Raw genomic sequence first — 25,040 nt, forward strand, 5'->3', positions numbered from 1 at the left:
GCAAACTCATTGAAACTTGGTCATGTTAGAGCATGAATGAGGGAACTAGTGGATGAGGCATCAGGTGGATTCACACCTACATTTCAAGAAGACCCTTTTTAAAAAGACCCCATGGTCACCCTTTTTATGGAAAAAAACAACTTCTGTTTTTTTAAGATTTTTTTGATTGAAGGCTTTATCCATCCTTCACTAAGCAAAAGAATTCAACCTATAGCTATGCAGAGATTTCTTTTAATTTTTTTTTCTCTACCAATTGATTCAAAGTTGTTCTAGAAGTGTATTTTGACAAATCTTTAAAATATCAGCTGATAATGAGGAGTATTCTGGAAGAACTTTTTGATTTAAATTTTTAATTTGATTTAAAGGATCACATTTGTGCCAGCTAAGAATATATTTCAGTATCTAGATTTTAATATCACTGACATTATGGTTAAAACGTGAAAAATGCCTACTTCTGTTATGATGTAGTTTGTCTGTGTTGCCATGGCCGTTCATATGTTCTTACTCTGGCTTTTTTAATGCCAAGCATCTTTTTATGTAAAGATTCACTGATCAGTTATATATTGGTTGTTTGAAGTTCTTGGTTGTGTAACTTGCTTGGAATCGACCTTTTTAGGTGCTTTTGGAAACCTTTCTTCAAACACTTTATTTCCTGCTTTTTATTTTTTATTTTTTTTTCTAAACTGTTTTAAGGAGGAAGGGAACACTAGGAGAACAAAAGCCATTTTAATTATATGAACCATGAAAGCATGTATATATCTTTTTACATCTGAATGCACTATGGTTTTGAAACTTACTCCATCCCAACCAATAACAATGGTTAATTAAGATGAAAAAGAAATAAAGCTATATGGTTACCACATGGTAACCTATGTGATATATACCTACGTACTGCGGACTGCGATTTAGCCTTGAGATAGCTGAACTAGCTTTGAAATAACTGGCTCTGTTAACAATATTAATTATTGTATATTTAAACATATTTGAATTCAAATATAGTCTTGATTAAGAAGAAGCAATGTTAATTGTACTGTGGGTGGATATTTATTCATGACCTTCTACCCAAAACAAACAAAAAGAAAAACAATTCCTAGATCTAATTAACATTGTCTGGCAGGACAATGGGCAGTGTTTTCTGAAAATAAACTGTGCTAGCTATATGTGCACTATATCCATGCAAGGTAGTTTTTATATCTGGCTTTAGAAACAAGGGATTTAGGTGTTAAAGGCTGAGAAACAAATGAATAAGTCCTTTCTTCTCTGGCAGACAGAGAATTTCCTGAGCAGCTGACTGTTCTGAAGTGACTTCATTGTGTGGTACACACAGAGAGAAAAATAAGACGTGGTATTGTTTGTTGTGAAACTATAACATAGATGTAGGCTTTTTGATGTCTGATTCATTTCAGATCTCACAATACTTTGAAGTTGGGATTATCTGTTGATTGATCAACCTACTATGCATTTGGGTATGCAGTATAATTTGGTGAATTCAATCCTAACGTAGCACCAACTACTTACTGTCAGATTTCTGGTGATTTTGTCATAAGAATTCTTATCAACACTTATAAAAGTTTTAGTAGTTGAAATTATTGTGTATAAAATGTATGTGGTTAAATTTTGTACTATATTCTGATAAAAAGATACCTGTCTTTTTATGCTTGTATTTAAATTCTGATATATGAGACAGTTCCCATGAGACAGTATCACAGTCATTTTACAAAGGGTACTGAAATAAGAATTGTGCAAGTGTTAAAAACTTTTCTTTTTCCAGTGTTGTAAAACAATGTCAAAGCACTGTTTGTTGATAAAAAGGCCAATTGATAACTAACATAAAAATGTGTATACATATATAAAGTTACAACATTGCTGTAAATAATATTAACAATGTTAAAATAGTGCATCTAATTAGGCCAAATAATGACTTGCTTGGTATGTTTTTAAGATTTTTTTTTGATGCATTAATAAATGGCAATTGTCTAGCCTGTTAGTGCTAATTAGCATACTTTTTATTTTTTATCAGAGAATGGAAATTTGAAAAAAAAACAAGTTGAAATAAAAGTTGTGTTTAATCCTCTAATTATTGGCTTTCAATGAAGGCTGGCAAAAATTGTGATTAGCTCAGTTCCAACTTCCTCATTATTTTGTTCTATCCTTTCCCACTTTCACATATGTCACAAACTGAAGAGTCTGCAAGGTTCCTGTCATTGTGATTAACACGGAAGGGCAGTGACCAGGGAAGGCTGATAGAGGAGTCACTGTCTTAGAGGAGTCCAGAGCAGAATCATAAATGAAGTTGCTCCAAGGGAAGTGCACTATGATGAGGTTCACCTAGCTGTAGTAGTAAATAAAAACCTTGGAAAGCACCAGTGGGATAGATTTAAGCTCTGTAAGATGTAAAGAAATAGGGTGATTACTTCATGATGAACCATAAGCTAGGACCTCTTGCCCTTAGTTAATTGTGCAGATTCCTGTCTGAGACAATCTTGTGCACATATTTTTGGGAAGAGTGGAATTGCTTTCTTGGCTCATATACAAACCTTTTCTGGAGTCAGGAATGACTCTGCAAAGGACAAAAATATACAAGTGCCCCAAGGTCCTCATTGTTGATATAATCTTCTGCACCGTGCTTCCTGCGAAGAGCTTCACTTTGAACCCATTCTTGAAAATTATTTCTATGCTGCTGCTAAGGTTGTGGCCTGGAAACTGGAAAGTGTGCCTATCTCTGGCTAGGCAAGCAGAGGTATATATAATATTTTATACTGTGGCTGAAGGCAAGAAACAGTTAACAAAAAAGAACAAAAATATTGAGTAAACTTTTTGAAGACAATATCCAATCACAAAAGTATATAGGAGTATGCTTGTACATCTGTCAGGAGGATTAATGATGAATTTAAGTTTTTCATCAAAAGGCTTTTCTTGCAGAGTTTTGGATGGCTCTGTCATGTGTAGTTACCATCAGTCTTTAAAAGATTTGTTTTTTAAAGATAACTTGCTCACAAGCTTGAGGAATTGCTTCAAGCAGCTACTATTGACTACCGAAAAGTCATTGTTTAAGTTAAAATAGCTGCATAAAATATTTTGAAACTTGCGTGGAGAAAACAACAACAACAAACAAACAAACGAATACCTAAAGCAGTAAAAAAAGCAGTACAACTCCTGTATATGTCACTGCTGCTTTTAGAGTTGAAATTGTGAGAGGATGCTTTACAAGAGAAAATATTTTCAAGTTCTGAGGCTCATAAAAGCTGTAAGAAAATTTTATCTGGCTTTGGAGACATGACGTTCTAAAAGTGTGCAGGTACAAACATTTTGGTCTAGCTTAATTCTGTATTTGGTAAAACCATTCTTAACAGTAATTAATTACTTGGGATGTATGTTAGCTTTATGTTTGGACTTGTTCATATACAGGGCTAAATCTTGAGTAATATAAGATTTTGAGTTGTCTTCATGTTGTATAATATAAGCAAGGACAAACTATACTGGTGTTTATTTTAAAATGTTATGGAGTCGTGATTCCAGCATGAAGCCGTTGTACTGCAGTTTATTAAAAATAAGTCTGTATGTGGAAGAAATGTTTTAATCTTTGTTTTTTTAACAATGGGCACAATAGGATAAAAGAACTATTTACAATGGTGTGATGAGGAAAGGGAAAACATTTATACAAACTGTCATAAAACTTTCTGACTTAAGACTGGAATTCTATAGTTTATGACATTGAAATACTGGCCCAATAAGGTGAACAGAGGTTTTCTACTGTTTGCTAGAGTCAGTGGATTTTGTATCAATATGTAGGCTAAAAGCTTTGTTCTGTCATTTTTATACTGTTAGAGAATTCTGTCAAAAATAAATGTTGCATTTTGGGAGTCAAAATGTACCCAGTACATTTATTATGAATAATAACAGGCAAAAGAGAAATCACTGCATTAGAGACTTCTGAAGAAGAGTATATATCAGTAAAATAGATATTCTAGGATTAATTTGAATGATATTAGTCTCTCCATAATCGTGATATTGCATAACCAAAAGCATATATTTTTAAATAACTAACCTAATTAATAAGATGAATACCGCCTGTCAAAATCAGTAGAAAAACAAACTATAGCACATGGAATTTCTGTTATGTTTCTGTATTCTTTCTCTTTATAGAGGAAGTTTTTTTACCTTCAACTTGTGCCAAAAATTTGTAGACATGATCTACAGTGTCTGCATGGAATTTTCAGTTTGGAAATACTGAATTATTGTTACTTAGATAACCCAGTCTCATGCTAAGAAATTTAGTCTGAACACATGATGCAATAGCTGTGCTTTTTTCAAGCAATATGTTTTCTTCTTACATTTATTTTAGTTTCTTAACCTGACTATTGGTATCAGTTAATGAGATACCTGGAAACTTTGTCTGCAATTATAAAGAGATTTAAAAAGCCAATCCGCAGTATGGCTACTTTGCTTAACAAGAACCACTTTGAGTGAACTCCAGGTTAATATGTTAAGCATACAGCGTATGGTTTAGTTTTTTTTCAAGATGAGTGTATTTTAGTATGTTTTTGAAAGAGAAAAACTTGCATCCGTCTTTCAGCTACAAACTTATTCTTCCATATCCCTCTAAAGAACAGAAAAGGTAAACATTTGTGATAAACAATAATACATAGTATTTTTCTTTAACTTATCCTAAACATGCCTCTTGCTAACATGAATGCCTTTTTTTTACCAACCTAGCCAGAAAAACAGCAACTGACAATGTTACTTTAGTTTTTATATTTTCTTTGAACTGTATTATTTCAACGAAAGCTGATTACAGAAAAGGGAGAGAAAATCATTTTCATTTCAAATGAACTTGGTTTAGAGGAAATAAAGCCTTATGCTGAAAGTGTGTTGGATAATACTCTTGTGGCTAAGGAAAGTGCTTGTTACTAAAAAGAAACCTCACAAGACAGAAAATGCACTTGATTTAACTTGGAAAGCTGAACTAAGCCTTTCTGTTTCCTATTTGTCTTTTATTCATTGCAGCATGCCTGCACATGCTTTCTAAAGGGAAAGCTGTGAAGGGATTAAAGCTTTTTTTTTTTTTTTTCCTTCCTCTTGGTGGAAACATTTCTATTACTTATGTAACAAAAATAGGGCATACAATCCTAAAGTGTTGCTTTTTTTTCTTTAGTCTTCTGCTCCAGAAACAGATGGTTTGAAAATGGACAATCTTCCTATTTTTTTTTAATTTGTTTGTCTTGTTCTGTTTTTAAAGTGTATTAGGTATCCATCAAGTATTTTTAAGAAGGTGTCCCTTTCTTTTATTTCAAATTTCAGACATGGGATGTAGAACTGGAGAGATCTGCAGAGTCATGGGCTGAAACCTGCCTATGGGAGCATGGACCTGCAAGCCTTCTTCCGTCAATTGGACAGAATCTGGGGGCACACTGGGGAAGGTAGTTTAAGACGCTGTTTAATAGTATATTATCACTTTTTTGAAATCTAACAAAATGTGCTTGTTACTTTAAGGAAGAATTATAGACTTTACAGCTGTTTAGTGATCTAATAGACTACTGCTGGCTTTCATAGGTACAGGCCTCCAACGTTTCATGTCCAAGCGTGGTATGATGAAGTGAGAGATTTCACGTATCCACATCCTCATGAGTGCAACCCATATTGTCCTTACAAATGCTCTGGTCCTGTTTGTACACATTACACACAGGTATGTAGGTGGGTTTGGGTTTTGTCAGCTATGGAAAAGAACAGTCAAGACCTCCAGTTAGGTGACTGTATGACACAGGAAAACAGGAGAGGGGCTTGTTTTTATGAGACTCCATAGTTAAAAGCATTGGGTACTGGTGACATAGAGTAGAGTTGTGGAAGAAATGTAACATCTGTACAACATAGTTATCAGTTCCTTAACAGGATCGAGGAAAAATCTCACAATACTCAGTACTGAGTGTGTCTGCTCAGTGTGCTTTGCATAATCTCATCTCTGTGCCGGCTGGCATGTTGGTACTCCTTTCTGGAATTTGTTGAAGAAACAGCATGTTTAAAAAGAAGAAAAAATTTCCTCATTGAATTTGTCAAGTCAAACAACAGTTAAGCAGTTATAACATGTTGCTTGTACTTCAGCAGGATTTTGAAATCGCATAAGTACTAATTTATTTGGTACTTCTTAAGTCTATGTATATAACCTGGATTTTTTTTCTGTGGGGAGCCGGTCATGTTTTCAGTGAATGGGAAATACATAATCTTCAGATTATCATAGAATGGCTTGAGTTGGAAGGGACCTTAAAGATCATCCAGTTCCAACCCCCCTGCCATAGGCAGGGATGCCACCCACTAGATCAGGTTTGCCAGGGCCTCATCCAGCCTGGTCTTGGTCTTATACTAAAACTCATATAAAATAATAAAACATTTGATATGTTATTAAAAACATTCAAAATGATTATTTTAAAAGATTTGTTTTCTGTTTGTTTACTATCATAATTGACCACTGTGTCAAATTTTAAGACAGAACTACCTCCATATTCTTAATTACCATTTCTGTAAAAATAACTATAATTACACTACTCTATCACGTGCAAGACCTACAATACATAGATATACTTCTTTGTGTTACTATTTCTTCACAGTCCCTATCCCTTTCAACTTCTAAAGTTCTGAAGGAATTACACAGTTGGCTTCTCTTGTATTAATTAGTTTAGCACCTGTTGTATTTGTCTACTTTAAACATCCCCACCTTTGTCTTTCAGATTATTTTGGGATCTGCAATTAAAATTGTCTAAATGGATGAATAAAGGAGCACAGCCACATTAGATTGCAATGACATGAAAGCATGTTTATTTAAAATCTGTGACTTGAATCTTTTCGATGTATGAGTTGTTCTGTGAATAGCTTTATGTTGCATTCTCTCACTGCTGACAAGTACCTATTCTGTCAGTCCAAGCAATCCAGATCCTTTTGGATTCTTAGGTTTTAGTGAGAACTCAGGACACAGTGAGGACACAGGAACCTGACATCTTGTACTGCAATGTTTTCTATTTTTTTTAATTCCAAGAATTATTTCTTCAGATAATGTGTTGTAAACATTTGCTGCCATTTCAAATACATGTTTAGAGCATTTATACATATATATATATATATTTTAAAATGAGAGCCGTATCTCTTGTATCAATGTAAAACTTCTCTTTCTAATAGGGATAGAACCTAGTGGATTTTTGTCAGTTTTAATTAGGTTGCTAAGACTTTTATAACAGAGGGGAATAGATATAGCATCGCTTCTGTTTTGAGTTCTGTATGTTGAAGTTTGGAGATAGTTTTAGTTTCATGTTAATTAGTTTTGGTTTTCACATACATTTCTCTTTTCTTTTCCATAGGTTGTTTGGGCAACAAGTAGCAGAATAGGTTGTGCAATTAATTTGTGTCATAACATGAACATCTGGGGACAGATTTGGCCAAAAGCAGTCTATCTTGTATGCAATTATTCTCCTAAGTAAGTTGGGCTGACACCCATAAATATCTTGGGGGGGGGGGGGGGGGGGGGCAGTGAATACTTTATGATAATCCAGGAAATAATCTAAAAGGAAATCAGTTGAGTTTTCTATTTTTTTTTTTGTACTTTTACTAAATAGAGCTTTGTTCCCCAGGCAGCCTTGGCTGCACAAATACTCTTGTGATTTTGTAGGACTTCAAATTTGTGGCCTGTCTTTTAGCATACAACATCAGAGATCTTCACTGTATTGTGATAATGATCTGTAAAAGAAATGTATCTCCCCATCGTGACCTTAAAGAATGTAAGTAAATGGTTAATATCCTATAGGATATTCCATTTAGGAGAGTGGAGCTTGTTCTCATGTAAAGGAGGAATTTAGTCTTACAATGCTATGCCAATATAAAATAATCTTATAGCAGTTTACGGCAGTACTTCTGATATTTTTGTGTACTTTTAAATGACATTGTGTTTGATTTATCAGAACAATACTATGGTATAAGTGAATGCTGGATTTCATAATTTATTTTTTCACATGATGTTTAATATTAATGCATTAATTCATTATAGCATGTTTTTCTAATTTTTTGTTTCCTTTTGTTTAAAGGGGTAACTGGTGGGGTCATGCTCCATATAAACCTGGCCGACCCTGTTCTGCATGTCCTCCTAGTTTTGGAGGAGGTTGCAGAGAAAATCTTTGTTACAGAGGTATGTACTATTTCAACAGTTAAAATTATAATTGGAATGTAACCTTTTGCTTTCTTGCCTCATTATGCTGTAACATAGTGAAACAGAATATATTATGCATGTACCCAAACACAGGATAGGGACCTACTTTACTGTGATAAATGAGATCATGTACTATGTGATGTGCGAAGCTGAGTGTCACAGGAGGGAGTGGAGTATACTGAATTCCTGCTAATTTAAGTCCTGACTGAGGTCTTTTAGTACACAAAGATACAGACTTCAGCTGTATGTTTTTTATTGGTCTTTCTGTAAATTATAGTGAAAGTTATGCGGTGATTTGTTAAAGGGAAACAGTAGCTCAGTGACATAGCCATATGCATTACTGTAAGAAAAATCAAGAACAAGACAAGAAGACGTTAATAATTAAACGAAATGACAGCTAGGTTGATTGTTAACTTCTCAAAATTTTCAAAATGTTATTTGTATTTTATAGCATTGAACATAACATATTATGAAACTGCTATTTCTTTTTTTACTCTGTATGCATGTAGCCTAGCTGTTTCTGTTAATAACTTTTGAAAGTTACTCACCTATTCATATGTACAAAAAAGAAACAACCAGTGTTTCCAAGTACATTCCTTACGTTTCTTGTTTAAGTAAGAAATGTAGGTTACCGATGAGTATTTCAAAATTAATAACATTATGTATCAGTAAAAGGGCCTCATTTTCAGCTGTCAATTTTTTTTTTTTTTTTTTTACCAAATTTTACCAAATTTTTTACCAAATTTTTTTTTACCAAAGCTATCTACGAACCTGGTAGAACTCTTTCAACATCTAATAAGAATATCACCTTTAACCTCTTAGTTTCCTGATAGCATAAAAAAAGATACTAAAAAAGGAGCATTAGGAGCATTTTCCTACTAGAGAAATTTCTCCTGCTAGAGAAATTCTAGCTTTTTTCAGCATCAGAAAGATAATTGAGTTGTATTATGAAGCTTGATCTCTTCTTGTTATGAAACAATGGAAACTTTTCCTTGCTTTCCTATTTATATTCAACCACCATTTTATGAAAACAAAGCCATGTTACCAAAACATGGTAAGGGGGTTGCATTCCACAAACACTGAGTTATTTAATCTGAGAAATCTTCTTTGATTTTCTGAAACAGAGGATTCAGAAAGGCCTTATTCTCCCCATGAACCAGAAGAGGAAACCAATGAGATTGAACAGCAACGGTCCAAAGCCCAGGATGCAACAGCACAAAGCCGGCCAAGAACTCATTCACCTTCAGGCTCTACAGGCAGTGATGACAGTGAGAAAAATGAAGTAATAAGCACACAGCAAATGTGTAAGGAATTTACCTGATTTTCAAGTAGTCAACAAATTTGAATTATGTAGCATGAAATTCATTCTAGTGAAATTGCTTTTTGCTTGTTTTAGCTCAGATTGTTTCATGTGAAGTACGTCTAAGAGACCAGTGCAAAGGAACAACTTGCAATAGGTAAGGTAAATTTTACAATTGTCATTACACTACAGTTTTGTTACAGATTATTATTATTATTATTATTATTATTATTATTATTATTATTAGGAAAGGCCATATTTATGTGTGACCTGGAATATTTCCCCTTTTTGTAATCCCAGGGTCTAAGGCCAAATTGTGTTTTATTTTCTTAGGTATGAATGTCCTGCTGGCTGTTTGGATAGCAAAGCCAAGGTTATTGGAAGTGTACATTATGAAATGGTAAACATTTTAAAATCAGATTTTGTACAAATAGAATGTATTTTCCATTAGAATGCTAATTAAAATTGTATTAAGAATGGATTAAAATTGTATTAAGAATGGATGGCAGGGCGGTTGGAATTAGATGATCTTTAAGGACCCTTCCAAGCCAAACCATTCTCTGATTGTTTGATTTTTGAAGACCATAAACATTTGATGTAGGTTTTTATTTAAGGTAACATCAAACTATGTTTGCATCTGCTATTCTGCATGTATTGTCTATATGTACTTCATATGCCTTACACGTGCACAGAAATAAAATTTGCATGTCCAGATGTTAAGGTGCAACTGAAGGACAAATACAGCAATTTGTGAGTACACTCATATGAACTGTTTCATTAAGACATTTCTACTTGTGTAAGTTTAATGCCTAGCTGAAAACGTATAATTTACCATGTAGAACTGTAAAACAGTATAGGAAAAAAGCAGCTACTGTGAAAAATTATACTGTAAATGAGTATATTTTATCTCTGAATAAGGCAAAGGGATGTTCTCTTTATTTGAAATAACACCTAAATAGTCTATTAAGTTTGTTGTCTATCTACCAAGTTATTAATGATACATTGTAATTAAAAACTGGATTTTTCATATTGAGTTACAATGGAAAATAGTGATTTTTGTCTGACATGGAACTGCTTTTCACACTGTTTTTCAGCAATCCAGTATTTGTAAAGCTGCCATACATTATGGCATCCTAGACAATGAAGGTGGTTGGGTTGATGTCACTAGGCAAGGAAGGAAAAATTACTTTATCAAATCTTATAGAAATGGCATTCAGTCACTTGGGTAAGTTTCCTTAAAATTAAAATGTATGGAAAGGTTTTGTTATTTCATACAAAATATATCACAGTAATAATATTTTGTTCATACTTCTATCATAAAAGGACATGTGGAAATACATGTATTGTATCCATTACGAAATTTTAGCAAGTATTTAATGGTGTACAGAAAAGTGTCACAATAATAATTTGTAAATGTATGGATTTACTGTAAAAAAAAAAAGTAGTACACACTGACATTAAACTAGATTATTTTAAATGTTTTTACATGTATTATATTTGTTATTACAAAGCTGGTAATACAACCAGTGTTGGCCCATGTACACAATAATGTATGACAGCTAACAAGGCAATAATCTCCCAAGTTTGTGTTTGGAAGTGACCCTCTTGTACTGTGCAAAGAAACAATATGAAAGAAGCAAAAATATATCTCTGCATACATTTTTGATGGTTTCATTACAATTCCATAATATACTTACGATATTTTGCACAAAACTTTGCTCAGTTTCTGCATTGGCCAATAATAGAATAATACTGCATGCTGTGGAAACTTAATTTGGACTTTGTACTACACTGTTCAGGTATTTGTCCAGAGACTTGTCAGTGAGTATTTGGATCTATTTTCACATACATGCTGAAAGCAAAACCAGAAAAGAAGTACATAGAAGTGGAGTCTATCTGCTTGACTGCTACCATGCATAATTATCCGTTGATAACTATAACGTATGTTGGAATCTACGATATTATTAATATCTGCAAACTACACTTCACAATATCTTTATGTATTCTGGAGAGTTCTACATTGCTGTCTGTAGTTAGCGTATGTGTAATAGTAGTGTACGTGCAAGATGGTGTGAGTAATACCATACTGAAAGAAAACAGAATTTTGTTGAATGATGTATTTTGTTTGTGTAAGAGTAACCATTAGAGGCTCTGCTGTGTCTGTGTCTCTCTGTTCTGTGCAAACCGATTTCACATGCTGTAAAACCTGTTATAATTTCTCTCGTCAACAGATTTATGTAATTCAGAATAGAAGGAAACACTGGCTAGGTAGACTAAGTTCAGTGGCCTAGAATTTGGGTTACCTAGAAAGTACTGTTTAAGGCATTGACATTAATTGATTAATTAATTAATTTTTAATTAATGTGTTTCTTTGGGTCATCAGATTATTTGATTGAGGTTTAAATTACCCCTCCTTAAAATGAAGATACGATTTTCTCTTTTTAAAATCCTTTGAGACAAAGAGATAAGCAAATAAGTACTGATGGATTAGGAGTCAACTTTCTTACAAAAGTAGTGGTAATTAAACTACAGAAATTTTTCAAAGTGAAAGGAATTGATTTCCCATCGCTTGAAATCTCTATTTCTGTGCCATTTGAGACAAAGCCATACAAGTGTCTGGTCTACAGCGCGTGTTTGGCACTATCCTCTGAGTATCAGAACACAGGAGTGAGGTATCCAAACTCATTTTTGTTTACTGTGGGCACAGATAATAATTGTATTACAGCTGAACAGTAATGTCTAATTTGGTTTTAGTTTTGTGATTGAGGTGTTGGGGGAAAAAAATGTGTTAGAGGCCTTATGGATTAAATACAATTAAAGGACCAAGTCTATACCTTCTCTTCAACAAGTACGTTTCAGCAAACTTCTGCTGCTGTGTAGCACTATAGTACATAATTCTTCATTAATGTCCGTATAATATTTAGGACTTCACATTTTAGAGTGATGAAAATATTGTGTTCCAACATCAGCTTAGTAAGCCAGTCTATAAATTATAGTTTTGGGGATAAATAAAGATTTACCGAAGTTTCAGTACTAGTAAATGACTCTTCTATAAGGTTGTAGTGTGAATTCTTTATTTCTTGATTGCTCAGACTTTAAGGTGCTTTTACTACAAAACATTTACTACAAAAGGCCAGTGTTACTGTACTAGTCTATATCTATACTTAGCAGATGAAACCTTCAAACAAAAAGACAAGGAATACCTTGCAGCTACCTGACTCTCACCAACATTTTTAGATGGAGCCTTGCATAAACTACACATCTATTCAAAGAACAGAGGAAGTGAAATCAGTCTAATTTCTAGATCATATTCCAAAACATAAAAAGAGAGAAAATGGAATTTCAATGCAACATACAGTAAACTTCCTTATCTTCTCCTTTGACTTATTGATTGCTTTGACTTATTGATTGCTAATGCAGATTTTCTTATCTGTTTTATCACCATAGTGTAAGATAACTTTAACAATATCTCTACTGTCTAAGCCACAATAGAACAGAGTGAACTATTCTCACATCAGTGTTTGACAGTGCTAGGGCAACAGAAGAATGAGCTAACTTGGTGAGAACAAATTGGAAGGCAATAAATGAACAAATGTGAAATTGGAGGGCCATGCAACTGAATGAACCAACGCAAGCAAACAGTTTCCAAATACAAATTGTAGGTGACATGGGAGGAATTTGCTACAAAGGTCATTTCCTTCACTATTATTATTATTATTTTAAATAATTTTATAGATGCCAAAACCCATCAACATCTTTTTTGTTACAAATAAAACCACTAGAATCCGTAGGCGTAGCTTCTGGGCTAAAATAGGAGTAAAAGAGGACTAAAATAGGAGGTAAAGAGGACTAAAATAGAAGTGTTCATGAATTGTAATATAGGAACAGAATGTTTATACTGAGTTTCTATAAGAACAGGAAACAGATACATCTGACTACCATATAACTACTGAAAAAACAGACTTTTATGTATTAAACAGGGTTTATAGTGATACCAATGATAATTTAAAATAGACACAAGATCCAAAAGTAAAATTTAATGAAAATTTTCAAAAAGGTTGTCAAGAGAAACTCTTCAGGCTTGGAGCTGTTTTTAAGAATGAACTTTTGGGGGGAAGTGAATGATTTCTTCTGGTAGATGGATGCTTCTGTGCAGTTCTCAGCCACAGATTTTGATTACTGCATTTTGAGGGACAATGATTGCATAATTTGCTATTAGTACACTTAATCTCTTAGCAAATCAAATTACTGAAAGAGTTTAATATGCATTCTTGGCTTTCAGTCAGATTCACTGGGAGTACAAAGTAAATGTGCTATTGCAGTACACAGATTCACATCAGGGTAGGGCATGTACAGTGAGTAAAAATTGATTGGAGACAATGTCTTGATTTTTTTTCTATATTTACTAATAAAAAAATGACTTTCTATTATTTATTCTTTAGAAAATACCAATCTGCTAATTCCTTCACAGTCTCTAAAGTAACAGGTTAGTATTTATTTCTTATAAACTCAGTTACTTTGAATTATGGTTTTCTAAATAGCACACATTTATTGGTTTCTTTTGGTTTTACTTTATTCAGTTCAAGCTATCACTTGTGAAACAACAGTAGAACAATTGTGTCCCTTTCAAAAACCAGCCTCACACTGTCCAAGGTAAAATTCTTTGAATATTTTATTATTACAAAGTGCTGCCTTATCTTCTGTCAGATAATAATTGTCTGTAATTGTCATTGACAAAGGTGACAGTAGAAGCTGTAAAAGTGAAGTCAGAAATGTTTTACTGATATTTTTGTCTTTGGTGTAAACAGAAGGCCAGGTAAGTGAAGATGATCTTCAGGCTCTTTTCATAAGGAGAAGCTCCCGATCTTTCTTTGCTCTCTTGGCATATCTTAGTGAAGATTTGGTTAGACTAAACACTGTGAAGAAAGATCCATTTATCTTTTTCATTTTCCACTATTAAATCTATACACCTAGAGCAAAATACATGTTATTTCAATTTATTCACCTGTAAAACAGATACAATAAAATGAACTGATAAAAATATTTGTCACAGAAGTTATCAAATTGTTTGGGAATTTTGGAGTGAGCAAATAGATTTGCAACATGATTGAAGTATATATTGTTAAGGTCAGGTGTGGTCTGCAAGTCAGTTAACTGCTTTCAGTCAAATATATGTACGATTTCTTTGAAGCTTATGTTTTCACTTATTGAAAGAAGCCTGTGCCTCAATATTTTGAGGAAGGAAATCCGTAACAGTTCTTAAAACCATAGATGAGTCAAAGGTAAATACACTGTAGCATGATTTACCACAAGCTAAGCTGGAGATATCCACAGGAGTACTTTCATAGCAATCCTACCGCCAATACAGGAAGTAAGCACAAAGCCAGAACTGCTAGGAAAACATTGCTTCATGTAGCACTTGGGTCCATGGACTTGTTTGGTGTTTGGCTGTGACTCCTAGCTTTCTAGCTGGAAGATGGGGAGAAGCAAGCAAAGGAGTGGAATGCAGGAATGGATGGATGAAATCTCATACTTCTACCTTCTTTATTTTTTTCCTTAATTGAAAAATAAAACTAGTTTCATTAAGAGAAAAACACAGTCTGTCTTTAAGAAAAAATAAAAATAACATTAAAATGACTGATTAATTCTGGTATATCAATTTAAGAACCTTCTGAACAGCAATGATCTGTTCAAGATTCTGTGCATGTGCTTAACATAATTCTGAAAATGTAGTGTAAGGAGCTACAAGCACTAATCATCAGTAATGGCACTGATTGTACAAGCTCCTTTTTCCTTCTTATGCCTTAACCATAAATCATCAAGTCTTCTAAAGCTTCTTTCTTGCTTTCTTCAGACAAAAATCTCCCTTCCAGCTGCAACAGCTTGTTTCAATGACCCATCTGATAAGACCATAGCATGCCCAAGGGCTGTGACGTGCCAAATATTGACTAGAGTGTGGATAGTATCCCAGTGAAGGATGCTTTCCTAGTGCTGCCCCAAAAAGGAAGGCTCTAAAACTATAAAGTCAAGACCCAATTTTAGATAAAACACCAAAACACCCTCTCAGAGTAGATCTGAGGTTTATTAGCATTTCCTCCTTGTAGCATATTATAATTTTCAAACACGATGCTTGCTACCTTCTATACTATTATTAGCTTTCCGCATAGTTGTCCTGTATATATTGAAGCTATAGGATTCATGAAACACAAAGTTTTCTCAAAGTTAAACAAAATGCAGATGAATAAGGCAGTCTGTGTTTTAGTAGCATTCTGATCCCCTAAAATCTCATTACTTTCCAAGGTTTTCCATTTTATCCATAATTGTTAAGTGCTCACCCTCACTGTAAGTTGCTAAATTTCTTTAATCACCAGCTCATCAGCACCATACCAGGTCTTCATTCATATACGCATCTCCTGAGAAGGTATTCAGCTGTACTGTTTGGATAGAATGCTGTCAAAACAGATAATGATACATTAGCTTTTCTACTGTCCTCGTATATGCTAAATGAAGAGATGACCTGCTTATCTAAAAGGAGGAAGAAGACCAGACCTGTTGAAGAATGTTTTCAAGCACTTTGTGAACCACAAGTTGGATCAGCAATGCTTTTCAGTCAATAGTAACAAAAGCCCCCAAACTGATTGTCTTTTAATGCCAGTATGTATGTCTGTATGCGTCATCAAATAGATTGATAATGCTGATGTTGAATATGATATATAGTAATACTTTAATATCATTTTTCCTAACTGAGTGTGCTTTATTTTCAATATTTCAGGGTGTATTGTCCTCGCAACTGTATGCAGGCAAATCCACACTATGCTCGAGTAATTGGAACACGAATTTATTCTGATGTAAGTACTGTGATTTACATTGCATTATATAATGAAATATAAAGTCCTATGATAAACTATAAAGATAATACTATCATATAAATATTCATTTTTCCTCCACATGTAGTTTTTTTTTTAGACCTAATATCGGAAAAAAAAAAGATGTGCTATCTTCTAGATGTGTATTTTATGAAGTGTTTTGTCAGAGGCTTCCATTTAAGTACTCAGCCGCTGATGATATGGAATTTTTATTAAAAAATCTTCAGCAATTTCTGGATACGTGTTTTCAATTTTTGATCAAAATTCCCATTGGTTTGCTCAGTATTGGCAATGTATACTCATCAGCCATCTGATACAATGATCAGAGGGCTGGAGCACCTCTCCCATGAAGAAAGACTGAGAGAGCTGGGGATGTTCAGCCTGGAGAAGAGAAGGCTCCAGGGAGACCTTGTTGCAGCCTTTCAATACTTAAAGGGGTCTTATGAAAAGGGTGGAGAGGGACTCTTTACTGGGGAAGATAATGATAGGACAAGGGGGAATGGTCTTAAAGTAAAAGAGGATAGATTTAGATTAGAGATTAGGAGGAAATTCTTCACTGTAAGGGTAGTGAGGCACTGGAACAGGTTGCCAAGAGAAGTTGTGGATGCCCCATCCCTGGAGGTGTTCAAGGCCAGACTGGATGGGGCCTTGGGCAACCTGATCTAGTGGGTGGCATCCCTGCCTATGGCAAGGGGGTTGGAACTGGATGATCTTTAAGGTCCCTTCCAACCCAAGCCATTCTATGATTTAAACCCTTGGTTTTTAGACCCTAATGTAAACAAAGCTTCTTCCTGATTAACCAAAAATTATTCTGAAAATATATGTCAACGCTCTCATTGTTTTGGATATTTCTTATCATTGTAGATAGCTAAATATTTGCAGAAGGATTTTGAGATACTTGAGTAAAATATCTCGCATTATATCTCACATTGTTATATTATTGTAAGATACTAATATTGCATTTTTTTCAGTCATTCTTATTCCTAGTCCACAATTTTTATCTGCCATGTCTTTTCTATATCATGCTTAGTTCCCAAACAGATAGCCAGAGCTAAATGAATATTCATTTTTTTTTTCTTTTTTTCTTTTTCTCTGCTTTGTCATCTCTCTTTGGAGAAGCCACTATGTAGTGGCAGAGAGAGCAGTTCACATTTTTTACCAGTAAGCTGCATGATGTAACTGTCTTTTATCTGTCATACAGAGTAGTACGGTGCCCAACTGGGTCAGATGATGCTTTTCACTATTTTTCACCACCTCAAAATATGTGAAAATAATATGCAAACAATTGTTCATCATTATTTTGAAACTGACTAATGTTCAGTAGATTGCTTGTATAATTTGGGTCCCTGTCCTCCGTGCATGAGAAGCCCTTCCAGTTGAGTAAGCAGCACTGATCTATGCCTGTGCAACTGGGACTGGGTCCTTAATGTGCATAAGAGGGGAGTGAAAATAGTTTTAATGATAGTTCATTTTGTTAAACACACTTTTATTTCAGTTCTGAGGTTTCAATGAAAGGTAACAGCCAAATTTTCCCTGTGAGACAGAAGACATTATGTTGTGGGAGAAAGAAGACCCATTTCTGTTTAACTTATACAGGAAAAAATCTCAGAATATATATTTGCTTTGGCTAGAAAAGTCCCAGCTTACTTTAATTAGTATTAGAGTTGTGCTTTAAAATTATTTTAGATATACTGTCTCATTGTTCATGTCCATTGTATAGAAATGTGTGCAGCCATACTGCTTTTAGGAAAAAAATGGACGTAAATACAGGTAAGAAAAGAGGGATGGGAGTCTTCCTATTAACTTCAGATGTTGAGAGGGTAGATATCCACACTGAAGCTGGACATCTGGGTTATGTTTATAGCAGTTTGTAGTAGCAGTGGTGAGAGAGATGAATAGGCAAAGCAGAATTCATTTGACCTTTTCTGAGTGTCTCCTTCAGTATGGGATGAATAGACTACTAGATCTGTCAATTTCTTTCCATTTCCTACAGAAGGGTCCTAGGGCATCTAGATAAGATGTAGACAGACACATCCTCTTGATATGTGTACATATATTCCCATTGATAGCTTTATGTGATTTTCTACAGTTTTTGTTTCTACCATTTAAATTATTTTAAAGATACTTTTTATTGGAATTTTCACTATGCAATATGACTGTATATTTTGTTCATTCTAATTTATGACTGAACTAGTTTCAGGTGAAGTGTTTATAGAGAATATTTAACAAATGTATCCTCTTTTTCAGCTTTTCATGTATTTATAGATTTGTCTGCAGATACAGGGAATTCATTTGCCCACTTGTCATAGCACGCATATTGCAAATTGCAGTCAATGATCTACTTGGTAGATTCCACAAAATCTATGGTGGATTTTTCGTGATGTTATTTCATTAAAAAACAAACAAAAAACAACATATATATGTATGTATGTACAAATAACATGCACATGGCTATTTATTTGCACTAGTACTTAGGCCACTCGCATTCAGTAAATGTACAAGAATATTTATTAATTAAAAACAAATAACAGATGTCACATCAAAAACATATGTTTACAAAACCATTTCTGTAGTATTCATGAGAATCTAGTTAAGCATTTCCATTTCTAGCTTTGGTATGGCCAGTCATACATTCTTATATTCATTAATATGCTACTCCTGCTACTCCTTTTTCTGTTCTCTGATTTGTCAATAGTGCCCCACAGAACTTTTACCCTGTTGGTTCTCCCATCTTTTTCTTTTAGCTTTGAGATTGCAGTGATTGTTCCTAACTTGCTTGAAACAAAACTCTCCATTACTTCATCCTCCCTTCTTCCAGTGGGCTAGCTCTTGTCTCTTTGTGGCAGATCAATCACAGCCGTGTTTTATATAGCCAGTGTCTATAACTTAAGTGTGTGAAGAGTTTTCATGTAATACTGATCCCCCGTGTTCTACACCTTTTTGTTTGTTTGATGGTCTCCTTTTGTTTTCACTTCTCTTGAGGTAGTCTGCAAGTTCCTTAAAGCAAAAGCATCTCGTATTCTATGTCTATGGTACAATGAGTTTCTCTTCTGAATAGTGCTATTATGGTATAAATAAGAACTGTAGTATGGCTAGTTCTTAGCAAACAGAAGTACAAATTACTCATTCTTCATATGGCCCAAACGTATCACCACCTTTGTGTCTTGTGTCCCTCCTGGCCCTACTCCTAAGAGTTTCCACATACCAATTCTTTGTCATGGTGGGAGATGGGAAAAGTTTCCTGTTCTCTTGTGCTGAGGAGTTGGTTACAATTTTCAACTTTGTTTAATCCATTTTTTCTAAAACTTTGAGTCTTATTTCTGGACTTCTAGAGTCGTGCCAATGAGCATTTTATTAATATTTATTTTTAAAGCACTTTTCAATTGACTTCATTTGTGAAATAAGATAAAAACCTTCCCAAGAACTGAATTATATCAGGCTCGACTGATACTGATTATATTAGTTGTCCAAACTCTGCTGGAGATGCTCTTGCAGCACCTACATTTAAAGAGAAAGTCCTTTGTTGCTGTTAGTCCTTAGACTAACAAAGTACCAAAATATTTTTACACAAAAGAATAGAGGCTTTTTGAAATAGCTGTAATAGTTAAATAAATATATATATATATATTATTTTGCTTGTAGATTTTTAAAAAATATACAATAATTTCTTAAGAGGTTAAGATTTATATTGTATGTATTTATTGTGCTGTTTTCATAGTAAGCAGCATTTTCCCAAAGACAACCTCTTTCTAGTAGCAGTAGCTCTGTGTTATGAGAGTCGATTGAGCAATTCTACAAAAAAATTGAATCTACATTTGGTGGTTACATATCAGCAAAAGTCTTATCTAAAAAAATTTATGGAGTTTTATCAGCTCATACCATCTGAGGATTTTGAATTTTGGTTTCAATAACCATATACGGAAATATTTCCCTAACTCTTGTGTGAAAACTCATAATTCTCTGCTGTAGTGAAATATGATATAAAAATACTATTAAATAGTCCTATAGTTCTTCAAAGGTGAGGGAGAAAGGCTTATGGTTTGCAGAGTACTGCTATGGTGTGGTAGATATTTGGTATTTTGCTGAGTAGCTAAGAAGGAAGATAATTAAGCAGCTTGGTATTCAGATTCTATGACCTGTTAAATACTAATGAATGTCAGAGGGTTCACAGCACAGCAATAAAGCAGGGTCGTATAATGCTGCATGAAATGTTTATGTTACCGTAAAGTACTGCCTTACATATCCTTCAGGGTGAGTTCATGAAAATTATACAAACAGACCCAAATCTCTGAGAAGACTTCCAGAAAGTGTTATGAGGCTGCTAATGTAAAATTATCAATAATATACTGAATTTTGTGATAGACAGAGATTTGATATCCTATTGAGTTTAAATTAACAGAAATTTTACCTTAACAGTTCTGGGAAGTGTGATCAGGGTGATGAAACATTATTGAGTAGGAAATGTTATGGCATCAGTATTGGGATCTGATTCGATTTAGATGAAGAACGCCAAGCCAATGAAAAGTTCTTGAAAGCTCAAAACAGATAAAACTTCCTCAAAAAAATGTGATAAAACTATATAGATTTATTCATCAGTATACATATAATTCATATTTATGAATTTGTACTCATTTAATTGTTCATATATTCATAAGTTATGCACGTTTGTGAATACCTTATGAGCAGATGAACCAGGCTCCAGGCTCATCTGTAAAGCAGCATTAGAATATCAGTTTATTTTTCGTCTGATGATCATCTCCTGATTTGACCTCTTCAACCCCATTCTTCTGACCTCATCTTTTTCACATATCCCGTGTAACCATCTTGCCTTTAGGTTTAAAATGTTTTACATTAGCCGAACCATCCAGTAATCAATTGTGGTACCAACTCTAGCAATGACTCCATCCTATACTGGAAATAGTTTCCAACAAGAAGTCAGCCTCTTTTGTCATTGTCTTCTTGCTTCCATTGTTTTATCTTTACTTTCTTATTCACTTGATCAGAAACTTCCAAATAGCACTGAAGTAGTCATTATCTTAGCCACCCTCAAATGTAATTATGAAGGTATCCTCCTTTCTAGTAATATACACCAAGTGTAGTCTATTGGTTAGTATTACAGAGGTGACAAACTCTGATTTTTGTTTTACTCAATTGTACCTCTAGCTTGTTTTATATCTCCAATGTGAATTGAAAACTGAATTGCTACAATATTATAGTACTAGCAATTAATAGTGTTCTTCTAGTTCTTCACTGTAGTTAATTGCTTGTAAATCTTGTCTTTTGTTTCTGTAGACTGTAATCCTCTATTTGCAGGGACTATTTATATCCCTGTATATTAGAAATTGTACACAAGCAACATTATCTTTAGGTACTCCCATGAGTACATAAAGGATGCTGTAATCCTAAAAATAAGGTGACTACTACTGTTCAGGATATAATGAAAGTCTGGCAGATTAGGGAGGAAGAGATAAAGTACAAAGGAGCATAAATGGTATCCCTTCTGGCATGTTCAAAAGCAGCAGCCAGCAGGATAAAGAGGAAAAACTCTAAAGTGCCTTTGCTAAAGATTCTTTGCATAAAACAGTTTCAAATCATTACTCCCAGAAATATTGTATCACTAAAAGACAAACTATATAACATCAAAGCTGGCAGCTTCTGTGGTTGAAGTAGGAGTAGGAAAACCATTGCTATTTTAAGTTCCTGATTTTATATAGCATTGAGATTACAAAATAGCTACAGGAACAGATATAAATTATTCCAATTATAACTGGAAGAAATGCAACTCTTGTTTAAATAGCTGTCTGTGTAACCAGCTATTGATATTTGTATTGGCTTAGTTTTTAAGGTTGTTTGAGGAGAGGAGAGACCTATTGCAGTGAAGGCTTTTCTTTTTTTTCCACAGAACAACTTGGTTTTAAGTGGACATTCACTGTAGCTGGAGCTACGTTTCGTAGTGCTGAGTATTGAAGTAGATTGGGACATACATTCTACACTAAGAAGTTTCATACTTCTGGCAATTGATTTTTTGCATGCTTAAAGAGTAATGGAGCTCTACAAGTTTAAATCAATTATTTTAATCATTCTCAAGATTGTCACTGAACTATCCTTCTATAAATATTATTTATGCTACACGCTTTCATGACAAGACATTAGCGGACAGATTTTAGGTTTCATATAGATGAAACTGCTGTTAATTTCACAGAGTTTTGCCTGAGTAAAACTAAGGAATAATAGCTAAGGATTATTTTAGATCTATTTGTTTTGTCTGATGCTTACATTATAATTTTAATATAATAATTGAAATATAATTAGCTTTTAATATTGGCCCGTGTCTCGGTAAGAAATTCTAATGTTCCCTTGAATATTATGGATCATTTCACTGCTGTTTGAGATTCTCGAGCTGGAGATAGAATTAATACAGTCAAATTTTAGGGAGGACATCTCTTCCTGGAAACATACAACTGCAGTGTGCTTTTGCTGTTCTGCTGTTCCAGTACATGACTCTGGCTGGAGATTAAACTGAATCTATAATAATCTATAGGATCTATAATAATTTATAGGTTTGGTTTTTACTACCTCTCTGCTGTTGAAGTGATGGTGGATAAAGCCTTTCATTTTGAAAAGCTCAAGAATTTGAACAGGTCCTTGAACTGAAATAGGCTGAAATAAATGATTTTTGAATCACACTGTGGAAGATCATTGAAGAGACAGTGGTATATTCCTATAAACTGGTCTTTGAATCTGATTTAAGTACCATAAACATTAATAAAATCAGTCATGTGATGAGTGTAATTGTTTTACATTTGCTATAATTTAGTTTAGGCATCCTTATTTGTTTTCTTCTAAATAATTTTGAAATAAAAGGATGAATGAAAACTAAACTTATCCTCTTTCTTTCTTAGATATCCAGTATCTGCCGAGCAGCTGTACATGCTGGTGTAGTCCGCAACCAAGGTGGTTACGTTGATGTTATGCCTGTAGACAAAAGAAAGGTGTACGTTGCTTCCTTTCAAAATGGGATATTTTCAGAAAGGTACAGAGCCCATTTTCAAAGATTACTGTTTACCCTTCACCTCAATAAGGTTTACAAAGTATTATATTATGTCTCTTTGTACCTGGGGTGCTGCTAGAAACCCAACAAATAGGCCAACTTGGGTGATTTACAGAGCTTGTGTAACAGCTGTGGTGACTTTGGAGAAGCTGTGGTACAAGAACTGTTTGCCTCTTCTAAGCTTGTAAATCTTTACTCTAAAAAGCTTCTTATAAAAAACAAACAAATCAAAAAAAGCCCTCTTGTTTATTCTTCTGCTTATGTTGCAACTAATATTTGATAAGAAAACTACTTCTGGTTCCTTTGGTAAAACACCAAAGAATGTTTACGTTAACTTTAGTGATCTATTCCATCTGAGAGGATCTGCAGTAACAGATCATTACAGATTTACATAGAATCAAACCAGTGAACCTGGTTCATAAATGATATTCACAAAACATTAAACATTTTTTTATTTTACATTTTTAATGGTTTTACTGTTTTAATCAGTATTTTTCTGAAAGACGTGGAGGTGGTGTGAAAGTTCATTTACTTATACTCGGTGTATTAGCATCTTCTATGATGATAACACATGGCTGCATGTTGCAATTCAAATTCAATTCTTTAAAGAACTCTCCAGTTTCTATAGGAAGAAAATAAATGGCCTGGAAAAAAACAAAACAAAACAAAACAAAACCTTGTGCCACTCTTTCTGTCCTGCAAAGCTAAGAATGTTTGTTACCTCTAAAACCAAAAAGTTTGTGTAGGAAAAATCTCAAAAAGTATCTTTAAAGAACTTGGAAGTAGGAGAAAAAGGATTTTTTTTTTTTTTTTGGGAGGCCTTACCCCTTTACTTCATAAACCTTTGAGTAAATTTGGAATCTTTTAAAATACATCTTTCATTTTCTTCATTAATAACCCCCTTTTCCCAATTAATGTCCATTTCCCTCAGAAAGAGTGGTTCCTTACTGACACTTATGTTCTCCATCTAAATCTCCTCACTGAGAAGAAAAGGAATCAGAAAAAAATATTGCAGGTTTAATCATTTTTTGTACTTTACCATTCTAGTGAAGTCAAAGTCAATGGTTAGGAGAGCAGTTCAATGCAAGTTTTCTGTGAAGCTGAAAAATTGTTATGAAGATTGTAATGCCAGTGCAGACATCGTATTTCATTATGCACTTCTTTATTTTTGTTCTGTTTTCCTTTCTTAGGTATGTCTCAGATATGTTTTGCAAAATAGAAAATAATGAGACCATTAAATATGAAATGTTATATTTTTGTCTTATAAACTAAACTATATTCTACCAAAATTTCCTTGCAGTTTTTGTTGTTATATTTCTTTTAAAGCTAGATATTTAGCCATTCAGAAGGCTATCAGTATTTTAAATATATTTCCTGTGATTTGCAAAATATGAATTCTCTTTAGAAATACATGCAACCAGTGATCAAGTAATCTCCTGGGTCTAGAAATTATATCTGAATATAGCTATTAGAATGGCCAACATAAGATGCACGCTTTCTCTTTTTCCCCCCCCAAAAAATTTTTAAGAGTTTTGCTTTATTCTTTAAAGCTTTATTCTTTTAATTAGAATCAACTCAGGATTTCCTGAAATTTTTGTGTTACAATTTGTTCTCAATAAGTTTCTTGGAAGAAAA

General features: G+C 33.8%; 1 protein-coding gene across 4 annotated transcripts in view; it reads left to right on the forward strand.

Annotated features, from left to right (window-relative positions):
- Positions 1-25,040, forward strand: part of CRISPLD1 (cysteine rich secretory protein LCCL domain containing 1) — a 66,528-nt gene that overhangs the window by 16,797 nt on the left and 24,691 nt on the right. For all 4 annotated transcript variants that reach the window (XR_013947116.1, XM_080581637.1, XM_080581636.1 and 1 more), the window contains 12 exons: positions 5,302-5,420; positions 5,554-5,686; positions 7,347-7,462; positions 8,067-8,167; positions 9,313-9,492; positions 9,585-9,645; positions 9,822-9,888; positions 10,583-10,713; positions 13,931-13,974; positions 14,069-14,141; positions 16,261-16,336; positions 23,257-23,387. Coding sequence is in view for 3 of the 4 variants with exons in the window: in XM_080581637.1 (XP_080437763.1) it covers positions 5,302-5,420; positions 5,554-5,686; positions 7,347-7,462; positions 8,067-8,167; positions 9,313-9,492; positions 9,585-9,645; positions 9,822-9,888; positions 10,583-10,713; positions 13,931-13,974; positions 14,069-14,141; positions 16,261-16,336; positions 23,257-23,387 (1,232 nt within the window). In the remaining variant the exon portion in view is untranslated. The remainder of the gene's footprint in view (positions 1-5,301; positions 5,421-5,553; positions 5,687-7,346; positions 7,463-8,066; positions 8,168-9,312; positions 9,493-9,584; positions 9,646-9,821; positions 9,889-10,582; positions 10,714-13,930; positions 13,975-14,068; positions 14,142-16,260; positions 16,337-23,256; positions 23,388-25,040) is intronic.

This window comes from Anser brachyrhynchus (assembly GCF_964034855.1).
Source record: "Anser brachyrhynchus genome assembly, chromosome: 2".
Taxonomy (NCBI): domain Eukaryota; kingdom Metazoa; phylum Chordata; class Aves; order Anseriformes; family Anatidae; genus Anser; species Anser brachyrhynchus.